Below are 12,556 nucleotides of genomic sequence, written 5' to 3' on the forward strand. Positions count from 1 at the left end.
GAGAACCACCAGAGGAACCGAGACTGTACATCATGAACATACTGTCTGTGACACACACAACGATAATGGCTCTCGGGCAATTTGGACGTGAGCAGTGTTTTCTGAAAGACGTTTCGAAGGATTACCTCGACGCTCAGAAAGTCATCCTACGGCTCTTGACTTTGTTGAATACGAGTTATCCACCTCGTTATACACAACCCTCAGTGTGTTATTTTATCCAACATGATACGATTATGTTTCTACATTTGCCAGATAAAATGCTAAAACAACACAATTGCCAGACTCTGGAATAATATTGGTCATGGAAGCGTTAGCTGTTTGTGTTGGACGTGGCTGACAGAGAGAGCGAGTGAGTGTACGTGCAGGCGAGCGAATCTGGTTATCAGTGCCAGATCAGGTGCCAGAAATGAAAGAAGAGGTGTCTTATCCCTCAATTTTTCTTCTTCATCTTTCTTTTCTCAGAGGATTGGATCCTGTCCAAACAGCACGAAAGCCTCCGTCTAATTTTCGCATTTATTTTTCTTTCAAATCTCTGGCATAAATCTCGTTTGTGTTTATTTAGAGTCAGTTAGGAACAAGTAGATTTTGGCCATGCGATACTTTTTTTTTCATCCTGCCTGCTGAAGTGTGACACTCCCCTCTTTCCCCTTCCCTTCGTTCTCTTTCCCTATAGTGAGTGAGAGGAAGATTTTTGCGTCGGTGTAATGGCACTGGTTTAATTGAAAGCCCAAAACAAACCGCTATTGTAAAAGCAGACGTGGACTTGTGCTGTCCTTGGATTACACCGTGACCTCGTCGTCTCCTTCTGTCCCTCGGCGATCTTACTCCCAGCTAAGAGCCTGTTAGGCCAGGATTCCACTTTGGTGTTAAAAAGGGTCTTGTCCCTTTCAGCTCTTTCTCTCTCTCTTTATTTTTTCAAGGCAAGGTGGTGGAGAAACACAAGTTCATTGTTCTCCTCACAGATGGACGCTGGAGTTACTAGGGCAACACGGCTAATCCCCGCTTTTTACCACCTTTCTTCATATTATTGGCTCATCAAGTGCCTACCTTTTAACTTGTAAGCAGGATGGGGGCGAACGCTGACGCTCTCCTCCCTCTAATTAGCTACGATTCGTGGTTGCATGGACAACATGATGAGATAATCGAAAATTTGCAAAATAATGACATACCGGGAGCGAGCAATTCCTCGAAGAATAACAAGAATGAGGCCATTATGGAGCAGCGGACATTTCCAATACCGCTCCGTCCACCACAACAGAGAGCGTAATTGTCCCAGCGTTGTCCACACAATCAACAAGCCATTGTTGGAGACTTGAAAAATAAAAGGGGCAGAGAATGGCTGCCATCATGATTGGTCCGCTCCTCGTTTCTCAATTGTTCTCCAAGAGAAGATCCTTAATGGACTCCTGCTTTTTTTTTTTTCGAAACTGTCTAGTTTTTGAAGGAGAAAAAAAAAAGAAAAAAGTTTTTGTTTTCCACCGTTTCTTTTTCTTTTTTTTTGCCTTGTAAATAATCACTGAACTGGATGAAGCCTGTAGCCTTTTCAAAAGCAATAAAACCTAAACCATTTAAAAAATCGGATTCTGTGATCCGATCTGTGATCCGATCACATCGTGTTAAGAACAGAAAACTGATTCCTAATGTCTAACAATTAGAAAGAAAAAAATCCAATTAAGCAGTGGAAAAAAAAAACAAAAGTAAAAACATGAAAGTCACACTGAGTCTTTTGCCCTATTCAGACGGGATTAGTTGTACACAGGGAGGTGGATAATGTAAACATTAACAGGATTTCTGGGATTATAGTCACCTCCGAATCTGTAATCTTTTACGAATTTGTGTGCACATGTCTGCAAAGACTACATCATATTTTACCTTCTATAAAAGGAGCAGCAGAAATAACTCCAGGTAATATATAATGTATACAGTACTTCCTGTCTGAACTGACATGTTGGAAAAATTGCATCATACACGCTGTGAAAAGAGGTTTTGCGTTTTTTATTTAAGTATAAAACGCAGCTCAAATGCAGAACAATAAAATATAGATGGTGTTTAAAAGGACATCTCAGAGAAGAAATGCTTCTGGGTTTTTATTTTATTTTTTTTTATGGTCATGTTATGGTCATGTGACCTACTAATTATCAAGTGCAACTCACAAGGCCACGCCCCCTGCCACAAGCACTTATAATAAAGCCTAAAACAATCAGTTTGTATTAAAACGAGCATATGTAGGCTATGTCGAGGAGACACGCTCATCTCACTCATTACAACAGACATCCTCTGGAAACATTACCGTTTTTTTTTTTTTTTTCAGAATTACAACAGACATCCTCTGGAAACACACACGTCTGGAAAACTAATCCCGTCTGAACAGTGGTTAGTCATCAAGGCATTAAAAATGCTGAATAAAAACAAGAGCGGATATGTTAACATGAGTTAAGATTTCTTTCTCATTTCTAGTCTGTTTGTGAGTGCGTGTGTGTGTGTGTGTGTGTGTGTGTGTGTGTGTGTGTGTGTGTGTGTGTGTCTTTGTGAGGCTTAGCCAGACCAGGAGGAACGAGAGAACGAGAGAAAAGAGAAAGAATGTTAAGTCGGCCCCCTTTCGCTTCGTCCACCTTCAGTGGAGCTTCATTTATCTTCATCTTGTTAGACTAAATTAATTAACAATCTCACTGTTACACACTTTCTCCTTTCATTACATCAAATAATGACAGGGATGGAGGAGGAGGAGATCCTGTCCTGTGGGATTAGAACAGCGGCTGTTACAGACATCTCTCTGTGTGTGTGTGTGTGTGTGTGTGTGTCTCCACAGGGCCGATCATTTCCTTTATAGCACACCTATCGCAGCAGATAAATGAGATATGCCACAAGGTTTGTTTGCCAGAGTAGTTGCTAGGGAGTAATTCATCGGAGGAGAATAAAAACATGTCGTACTTCGAACACTTCATAGCCGTTAGTCATAACTGCGTGAAGTTCAAAACAAACAGAATATTACTTTACTTTGGAAAGAAAGCACAAAGACGGAGTTATGTAATAAATGTGCGTAGACTCGGGCCTGAAATTTTTACACAGGATTTGCAGGATTCCGGCTTCGACTTCATTTATTTATTTGAAAAATCAAACAAAAAGAAAACAACAAAACTTTCAATAACTTCAAATGTTCACTTTTCAATAAAAAAAAAACTAGGTCGGTGACACCAAGCTCCGGATGAGCAGAAGATCAATCCCGAAGTGATTTCGACGCTTAATCTCGGCCCGATTACTCCGACCTGATATCATGCGATCTCCGTAAATCCTGTGTGTGATATTTTCTCACAGAACTAAAAAGAAGACACTGACAAACGCATAAGAATTAATGTAAATCCCTAATGATGCATTTACTCCAAATGAAACTACACTTCAGAGGGAGGAAAAGAACCAAGGAAGAGGATTTAGAAAGATGGACTGCAGCTTGTGTTGATGAAATGATGATGATTTCATTCATTTATCCTGGTCCTATTCTGGAGTCAATCCCGGAAAACACTGGGAGTGACGCGGGAATACACCCTGGATTGGACGCCAGTCCATAGATTCACTTGTCCACCTACTGGTGTGTTTTTGGGACGTTGGAGGAAACAGGAGAACCCGGAGGAAACCCACACGGATACAGGAAAAACATGTCAAACTCCACAGAAACACTAACTCAAGATCAGGATCAAACTCTGGAGAGATCAGTGATAAATCTAGTAGGTGTGAGATCTTCTACGACCATAATGACGGATCGTTGTCTTTCCAGGGGCCTTAGTTTTCAACAAGTGGCTCTCAAAACACTTCTTCAGGATGAAAGCGTTACATTTACTATCAATACTTGCTCTAAGTCTTATAATAAATGTATAAGCGCATCTGTAAATCTATTTAACATTATTCCTAAAGCTTAAAAACATGATGAAATTCCGTGTATATAAGCTGATTATGTCTGAAATTAGATCATGACGTCGTGGAACGTTTCAGCCACAACTTTTACAGGATGCTAAGCTCTCTTACCTGCAAACTCAGCTAATGTTATGGAGGAAAAGACTGTGGTTGCCATGGTAACATTACATTTTGAAAGGTTTCACTATGTTATAAATAAATTAGTAAGAAACGACAGTGTAAAACAAGACTCTGAAGGCTCCTGAAATCCCAGCTAATCGCCGAGCTGAGTTAGCTCGTGTGAGGCTATTTAGGAAGGCAGGAGGTTTCCAAATTTGCATCCTCATGCATATTCATGACTCCTGTCATTTTGAATGAGGGTGAAGGTGTAAACATGTTCCTGGGTCTTTTTTTTTTTTTTTTAACTTTCTTATATGATTATTTCTAACAGCTTAAAACGTCACATTCAGAAGGATTTTAAACGACAGACAAACAGATGGATATCACTTACATAGGTACGCATAACGGTCCAAAAACTAAACTATGTGCTTTGCTTCTTATATACAAACACTTCAGAAATCACACAGCACAATATCAGTTTCAGCGGCAAACAGTGAATTTGACCAGAAATGTATATAAAGAGGAACAAATAAATTATTACTTAAATCTGAAATGAACAAGTTATTTAAGATCCTGCTCTCGAATGCCTTTTATTAAAACAAAAAAGTCCTCGAAAATCAAGTCACATTCATCATAGCATCATATTTTTCTACATCTAACTGTATTTCTGCAAATTGCATACACAGAGAGAGAGAGAGAGAGAGTGAGAGAGAGTGAGAGAGAGATAGAAACAGAAAATATATGCTGTTAATTTAATCAAATAAATGACCTTTTGAAAAAGAAATCAAAGGGGATTCATTAGCTTTAGTAAAGTTTGGCTGACAACAGCTTTGAAAGGCAGACGCTGTCACTGCTTTTAATGAGAGATCGCTAATTAGGGCTGCTACTCGCAAATTCAAGACAGGGGGAAGGTGCTCGGTGCACAAACAGCCCGATGGCCTACACACTCGCTCTCTTATTTACTTCCTCTGTGTAATGACAAGCACAAATTCTTAATTAGAATCACAGGAAGGTGGTGGTGGTGGTGGTGGAGGAGGAGGTGGGGCGCGGGGTGGGGTGGGCTGGGGGTTAGGAGGGTAAAAAAAAAAAAGTCGTAACTGGTTTTGACTCTTGTGGTTGTTGCACAAACACACAACAGGAAGTGGTGAAAAAATAATAAAGGAGAAAAAAAATCTCAGAGACACGTGCATGCAGTAAGAGGGAGCGAAACATGTCTTTCACTCTCAGACTGAAGGGAGGGGAGGGACACACACATGCTTTCACTCGGACTGACTTACTGAGGCAGTGTCGTGAGCATGCACACACACACACACACACACACACACACACACAGACACGCACGCACGCACACACGCACACACTCCTGCTCAACAGCTAAAATGCTAGGTGTTACTACTAGATGAAAAGACAAATGAGTTGAGCTTTTTTTTTTTTTTTTTTTTTTTTTTTTTTTTAAACCCACCCCCCCGGACGTAAAAACTAAAGCGACTGACCTCAGTAAAAAGCTGCTACGCAGAAAGCCCTCCATGTTCAGCATTTGGGTTCTGTGGCAGGAGAAATACACAGAGAGCCATTGTAACTTTTTAGCACAAAGAAATTGGCACACAACGACAAGACAAAAAAAAGAGGAACGTCAGAAAGGAACGTCTTTTTTTTTTTTTTTTTTTTTTTTTAATCTTCCAGGAAAGAACAAAGCCCGTTTCCACAAACTGGATTCTGAAAAGCAGCCATTTGTCATTAGCGCGTATGGTTTTCCAGCCTCAAGCTGATGATATGTTATCGTATAGCGCCCGGTTCCCTCCCTGCGTTCCCCGCTAAAGAGCAGAGCAGCGGTGCTCCAGATGCCAGCCATGTGTGACGGGGCCTCGGCGGCTTCTGGGCTTCTGGGAGCCCGACCGCAGGGGCCTACGCCGCGCCATCGCCGTGCCAACGCTGTGCCAACCGAACAGCGTGTCCACCATCCAGGCATGCAGGAATATGGTCATGATGTCACCACACACACACACACACACACACAGAGCTCGCTCAGCAGCCTCCTGCACCACAAATGTAAGAGCACGTGTTTGGAAATTGAAGCCAGATGTTCTCCATTAGTTTCTGTTATTGCTCTTTATATATACATACATCAGAACACTGGAGCGAAAAAAAAAAGGTCTGAGAACCCTTAATGGTTGTGTGTAGAACCCAACAACAGCGTGTTCACCTTCTCAAAGAGTTTCAAGCGGAACTTAAGATCAAAATTCTTTACGTTATTATTATTATATTTAATATGCATAAATATTACAGAAGATCATTGTGCTTTCACTTTTTTTTTCTTTTACTAATTTTTTGAAAAATTGGATTTTAAGAAATATACTAAAGTTTAAAGGCGTAATTCTTGATAAGTGGCCAGGTTTTAAAAACAAAACAGTAAAAAAAACATTAAGAAGTGCCATAAATCTAGAAATTTATGTCTGTACTATATTTTAAAAATATGAGTTTTATTTTTTGCTGTCTAATTTTTGCTCAGTCTACATTTTATTTATTAATTTATTTATATAATTTTTTTTATTTAGAGCAAAATAAATCAGTTAATGAAAATTATTTTTTATTTATTTATTTATATATTCATACATTTATTTATGTTTTTACTTATTTTACTTCATTTTTATGTACTTTTTTTTGCTTAACTTGCTTACTGATTTATCTTGGCAATGCTATTAGTGTGAATGATGTCATAAAAAAAGCCCAACAGTGAAATCATTTCTCGCTCAGATCCACAGCTGGAGATGATGCATTTCCTCAACAACACTCTCAATTTTACTTTATTTTTTAATTTTTTTAACGTTAAACGCACTACTGCGGCAACTGAATTCATCAAGCGCTGAAGCTAATTAGCGATTTGTCTCAGGTCGTTACACGGAGCTCTCTCACCGCCGCCTTCATCATAAATGCGACACATCGGAGCAGAAAGACGCCCAAACGCTGCACTTCTTCCTAAATCCTTCAGGCTGCAGTGAGATGGGTGTAATTTAGCCCGTGTCTCTCCTCCTCCCTTTTCCTCTCTCACTCTCTCTCTCTCTCTCTCTCTCTGTGGTGAGAGACAAAGTCTTATGAGAGAATGGAAAGACTGAGAGAGGGATACAGTGTCTTTTGCTCCGCTGACAAATCCACAGGTCTGGCTAGAGACTTTTCTCACAATCAGGTGTTTGAGAAATGAGCAGAAGAAGAAGAAGATGATGATGATGATGATGAAGAAGAAAAACAAGAAGAAGTAGAAGAAGAGGAAGAAGAAGAAGAGAATAGGCTAAAGAGGAAAAGGAGGTTCTCTGGGTGCCATAGAAATGACACAGCGAGAAAACAACAGTCAAATCGCAACCTAGCCAATCAAGCGTGTCTCCTCATCACTTGAAGGGAGCGTTAAAAGCACACATACACACGCGCACACACACACACACACACACACACACACATCTAACACACATCTCACACTTTCTCATACTCGCCTTTTTGTCAGCAGGGCAGTCTGAAGACAGTAAAAACACACACACACCATCTATTTTATGTTCTGTTCCAGGTTAATTTACAATTTACACCACAGCGCTGTTGAATTCTGGATTCTGATTGGTCAGAAGGTGTTGATTCATTTTCTAGAACAGCAGCTCTGACAGTAGTGCATCTGCAAATGACAGGTTTATATGCATTAATGCGCTCGTCCTGATACGTTATCATTCACAGGGGACGTGTGTACTCGTCGATTTTATGGAAGAAGTCTCCAGTGTCAGCACTTTGTAACAGTCAGTAAGTTTTCCAACATCTTCAGGATGGAAGAGTTTACGCTTTGCTGCATCTTATTAACTTAAAGAGGCAGAAAACATAAAGAGGCTGGTGAGGGAACCCCCAGAACTTGTTTCGTGGACGTTTCACAACATGTACGTAGCTATAAATGAACAAAAAGTATGAAGAGACTCTCTTTAATAATTAAAAAAACTGTAATTGGCAGATTGCTGCAGTAAAAGAGGAATAAAACACTTGCTGTTATATGAAAATAATCACCACCACACTGTAAGGCAGTTATCATCCGAGAATGCGGAAGATTCGCTCGCTTCTCTCAGAATCCCTAATACTTTTTCGTTTTTCTTTTCTATTTCTCCCTCCATCACTCGCTCTCTCTTTCTCTGGCTGCTGTGTTTCTTCAGCTTCTTCTCTGCCGAAAGCCGTATTGTGGTAATGGAGAGGAGTAAGAGCGCTGTGCACGGGGAGTTAGGTGCGGTTTTGGACGCTGAGCTGAGGAAAATGTGACTGAGCCACATTGTATTTGCTCTTCTCCCAACATGTATGAAAAAAAATTAAAAAAGAAAAAAAAAAAGAGAGAGAGTGTGGGTAGAGCAGCAAGTCTTAAATTTAGAACAGACCTCCTTTCAAGGGCAATGATTCGCTGAATGAGAAAAGAGAGGAGGATCAACATCAGCGTTAAAAGACGAGCACCGCATTGCCTCTCTCTTTTTGGTTTTCTTTCTTTTTTTTAAACATTTTTTTTTCTCCTCATCGGGAATCTGCCAAGAGCCGCCCGTGTCCAAAAGCCGAGGCTCCCGCCATCTGCAGCAAATGTGGTCCATTAAAGCAATACCATATGGACGACAAGCTCTCACTATTAACACGGCTTCTGGACGCTCTGCCATCTTCCCAACACACACACACACACACACACACTCTCATATTTTAAAACTTTGGGACGAACTCATGCAGGGTGTGTGGGCTCGAGTGCTGAAGCCAGTGATTCTGTCATTTTATGAAGCTTTGCCTACAGCTTCCATGGAGAGATGCTCTTCATTCAACACTCAGTAGATGTTTGATGGCCACCAGAGATTAAAAAAAATAATAAAAATAAAAAAAAAAACACTTGGCGCTGTGAATCTCCCCCTGCTTTTAATATAACAAGGAGGGGAAGTGAGGTTTTAAAGCCTTAAAAATGGCCGTGAGTCAAATCAGGCGCATCAGATCTTCCACCACCATGATGACGGGTTTCTTCAAGAAGTCAAGATGCTGGAGAAACCAAAGGGTGTGGAGATGTGGTGAGGAGATGGTGGATCATCCATGCAGCATGCAGCGCTAGCCAACACCCCTCAGAGAGAGGGAGAGACGGAGAGAGACAGATGTGAGAGAGAGAGAGAGATGTGAGAGCACCCATCTACACTTTATATGGAGTCTCTACTCTTCTCAGCGACATGATGGTAAAGCTGTTCTCCTACACAAAGACACACACACACAAACGCACACACACACACACACACACACACGGTGGGGAACATATGCACACCGCAAATCAATTACACCTCTGTGGTTTGTCTCCCCGAACCCCTGATCCTCGCAGCGTTCCTGTTTGTTGACTTTCTGCCCCATCGACGGCTGCGTACGCCGACATCGTTCATAATTAGAGCGAGAAAAAAGAGACGTTTCACAACTGCCCTTTCATGCCTGGATGTTTCGAATGCCACAGTAGACAGGTACTAGTAAACACACACACACACACACACACACACTCATATATAATAGGCCTCAGTTACAGTATCAACTCTTTAGTAAAATGTTTATGCAAACCAAAGTGGAAATTCACAAAAACTGACAGAATGCTGATTTTCTTTGTTGATGGATGCCATAAATGAACAAATTCATTCACAGCGTATTTACATTTAGCCACGCCCACAAAACTCCATAAAAGGCGAGGTTCACAGAGAGCTGAAAATGACGAAATGGTGAAAGAGTGTCTTGTAAGCGTGGCGTGCGCTAAAACTTCCAGCAATGCAGCTCAACCACTGCAGCGCATCAGCTACCGTAGACACGCGCTAACTCCTCCGCCTCTTTTTTCTTTTTTTAAAAGGGTGCCAATACTTTTGTTCTGGTTGAACAGCTAATTGTATTTGTCTTACTTGCTTTCTTTCAAGTCATTAATAGGAAACGACACAAAATGACTAGTAAATTGGTGTTAAAGTGATTTAAACTTGTTATACGAGTTGAAGCTGATCAGTTGAGATTCTCCTGAGAATGCATTACGGATAAATTCACATCCCAAGTCCCACTGTATGCAAAAAGCTCTAGCCTGAGCTCTGATTGGTCAGAAATGCTCACAGAACACATTACAATTTGCATATTGCAGTTTTCCTTGATATCAGTATTGCGATAACGATAGAGCGATATATCACACACTCTTCTATATCCTTAGACTTAAAATGACCTGAAATTGTACTCATATTAAATATTTCTTTTTTTTAGCTTTGTGTGGAATTAAGGTGCATTTGTCTTGCACTTTGACACATTTCCAGGCTCAAACCCAGAGCGTTCGCTCCAACACCGTGTCACACAGGCGCATACCTGCGGGTGTTTTCATTTCACACGATTAATTAATCAATGACTGCAATGGAGGAAGTCTCGTGGAGAGAGATTGATGGGGAAATGCAGGAGGATAATCAGTTCTGACAAGAGCACACACACACACACACACATACATGACTAGTCTTGTCTAGATTACATTTAGCAATGAGAAGCAGATCCACAAAAAACAGATATATTCTTGTACCAATGTAACACGTACACTGTAGATGTTACATTGTAAAGACTGTGTATTGCGTAAGAATGTAACAACAAAGGACTCCATATTGTGCAACAATGTAACTAAACACTGTAACAATGTAACAAAAGGCTCTGTGTCATGTAACAATGTAACGAATTTCTTGTAACAGTGTAATGAAACACTGCGTATCATGTAAAATGTAACAAAGGCCCTGTCTCATACAACAATGTAACAAAAGAATTGCGTATCAAAGTAAGAAAAGATGCTGAATCATCTAACAAAATTCTTGTAATAATGAAAAGAAAAAAGAATAATTTACAAATATATCATTTCCTTTTTTTAAAGTATAAATTTCATATCACTATCTTTAATAAGAACATGGACTTTGTCTGTAAGCAGTAATTTGTCAGGTGCGACTCGGCGGCAGGTTAAAGGTGCGAATTTCTTCACTGTAGCACCTGAGCGTTAGCACATGCGCTATTACCTTGAGACTGAGGTGGAGAACTAATTTCCATCTGGTGCCTAGAAGGCAATCCCTCGCCTCGTGCATGGATGGGATGTGAATAACCTGTGTGTGTGTGTGTGTGTGTGTGTGTGTGTGTGTGTGTGTGGGGCTATGTTTAGTACTAGAGGGAACATACATAAGGGACAAGAAGCCAGCTGTACTGCCCTTCTGAGACCAGAAATCAGATTCCTTTAGCAGCTAAAACGCTGTATTTAAAAGTGACTGATGACAGACTAATTAAATTAGCATTTCAGCTTGGAGCCACTGAGCACGGGGTGGTGTGAAAGGGTTTTGACAGAGCTGGGATATCGTACATGGGGGGAAGAGAGAGACAGAGAGAGACAGAGAGACAGAGAGACAGAGACAGAGAGAGAGGAAAAAAAAGTTTTAAAAAAATCGCCATACAATTCTTGTACAACTCATAACTTGATAGCAAAGAGGACGAGATGTGAAGACACGGAGCGTCCATGAACTCCCTCAAAACACACACACACACACACACCTTGACTAATACGTCCCGTATCCCGTCTCACCTCCGCCTCCAGGCCCCAAAGCCACACGAGTAGTGAATTAATTTGTGCGACATTAGGAAGGTGTGTTGAAAGGTGTCTGCTCGTGTCTCAGATTAATCGCACTGCTGGTCAGCATTAGCACCTAGACGCCTGCCGCCACAGCACACACACACACACACACACACACACACACTTACGATGCAGCAAAGGGAGGGAGTGTGTGTAAAAGAGAGAGAGAGAGAGAGAGAGAGAGGATTCGCCCGTTCACACCGGAATAATTAGAACATGTCAGGAAGAATTAATTTCCTCATTTTTCAAAAGGATACACAGAAATTACCATGTTATTATATGACAGGGTCCCTGGGAGAATTGTATTAAATTTGATTTCCAGCGCAGCCACAACCTACTCGCATCCCCCCCCCCCCCCCCCCCCCTCCCTCTCTCCTCCACACACACACACACATACACACACACACACACACACACACACAACAAATTAAAGTCATAAATAAGATGGAAAGAAGCGGGGCACGGAGCATATGTTTATGGCAATGAGTGAAGCCAGGGGAGCAGAAACAACTATCTTCATTTGGTTTTATTTAAATCAGCTCGACACCATGTGTCTGAATGACAGCGATCGCTAATGGGGCTCGGATTAGGAGGCTCCTTGATATTAGCCCGGAGACGCAGCAGCCACTTAGCGGGTTACACACCGTACGCTTTGACTCACAACCTCACCAGCTGAGCAAGGAAAACTACTTATAATTAAAACATTTTTTTAAATAAAGCGTGGTTGCTTTACTTGCTTGAGTTCACACACTCACACACATATAAACACACACACATGCACAAATATATCTAAAACTCGTTATTATTTTACCATCTTCTACTTTAAAAAAACTCCAGAATGACTCTTTGGTTTGCAGTGGAGCAAAAAAAGTACCGTCAACTATAATATCCCCTATAGTTTCATTATTCTCT

The 12,556-nt window shown here is 41.0% G+C and overlaps 1 protein-coding gene across 10 annotated transcripts in view; it reads right to left on the reverse strand.

Moving 5' to 3' along the window:
* sox6 (SRY-box transcription factor 6) overlaps nucleotides 1–12,556 on the reverse strand; it is a 178,339-nt gene that overhangs the window by 133,841 nt on the left and 31,942 nt on the right. For 8 of the 10 annotated variants that reach the window (XM_053238096.1, XM_034308749.2, XM_034308745.2 and 5 more), the window contains one exon: nucleotides 5,502–5,552. The exons of the other annotated variants lie outside the window; for them this stretch is intronic. In XM_053238096.1, the coding sequence (XP_053094071.1) occupies nucleotides 5,502–5,545 (44 nt within the window). In that variant the 5' untranslated portion in view covers nucleotides 5,546–5,552. The remainder of the gene's footprint in view (nucleotides 1–5,501; nucleotides 5,553–12,556) is intronic. 10 annotated transcript variants of the gene reach the window in all.

This window comes from Pangasianodon hypophthalmus, chromosome 11 (genome assembly GCF_027358585.1).
Source record: "Pangasianodon hypophthalmus isolate fPanHyp1 chromosome 11, fPanHyp1.pri, whole genome shotgun sequence".
Taxonomy (NCBI): Eukaryota; Metazoa; Chordata; class Actinopteri; order Siluriformes; family Pangasiidae; genus Pangasianodon; species Pangasianodon hypophthalmus.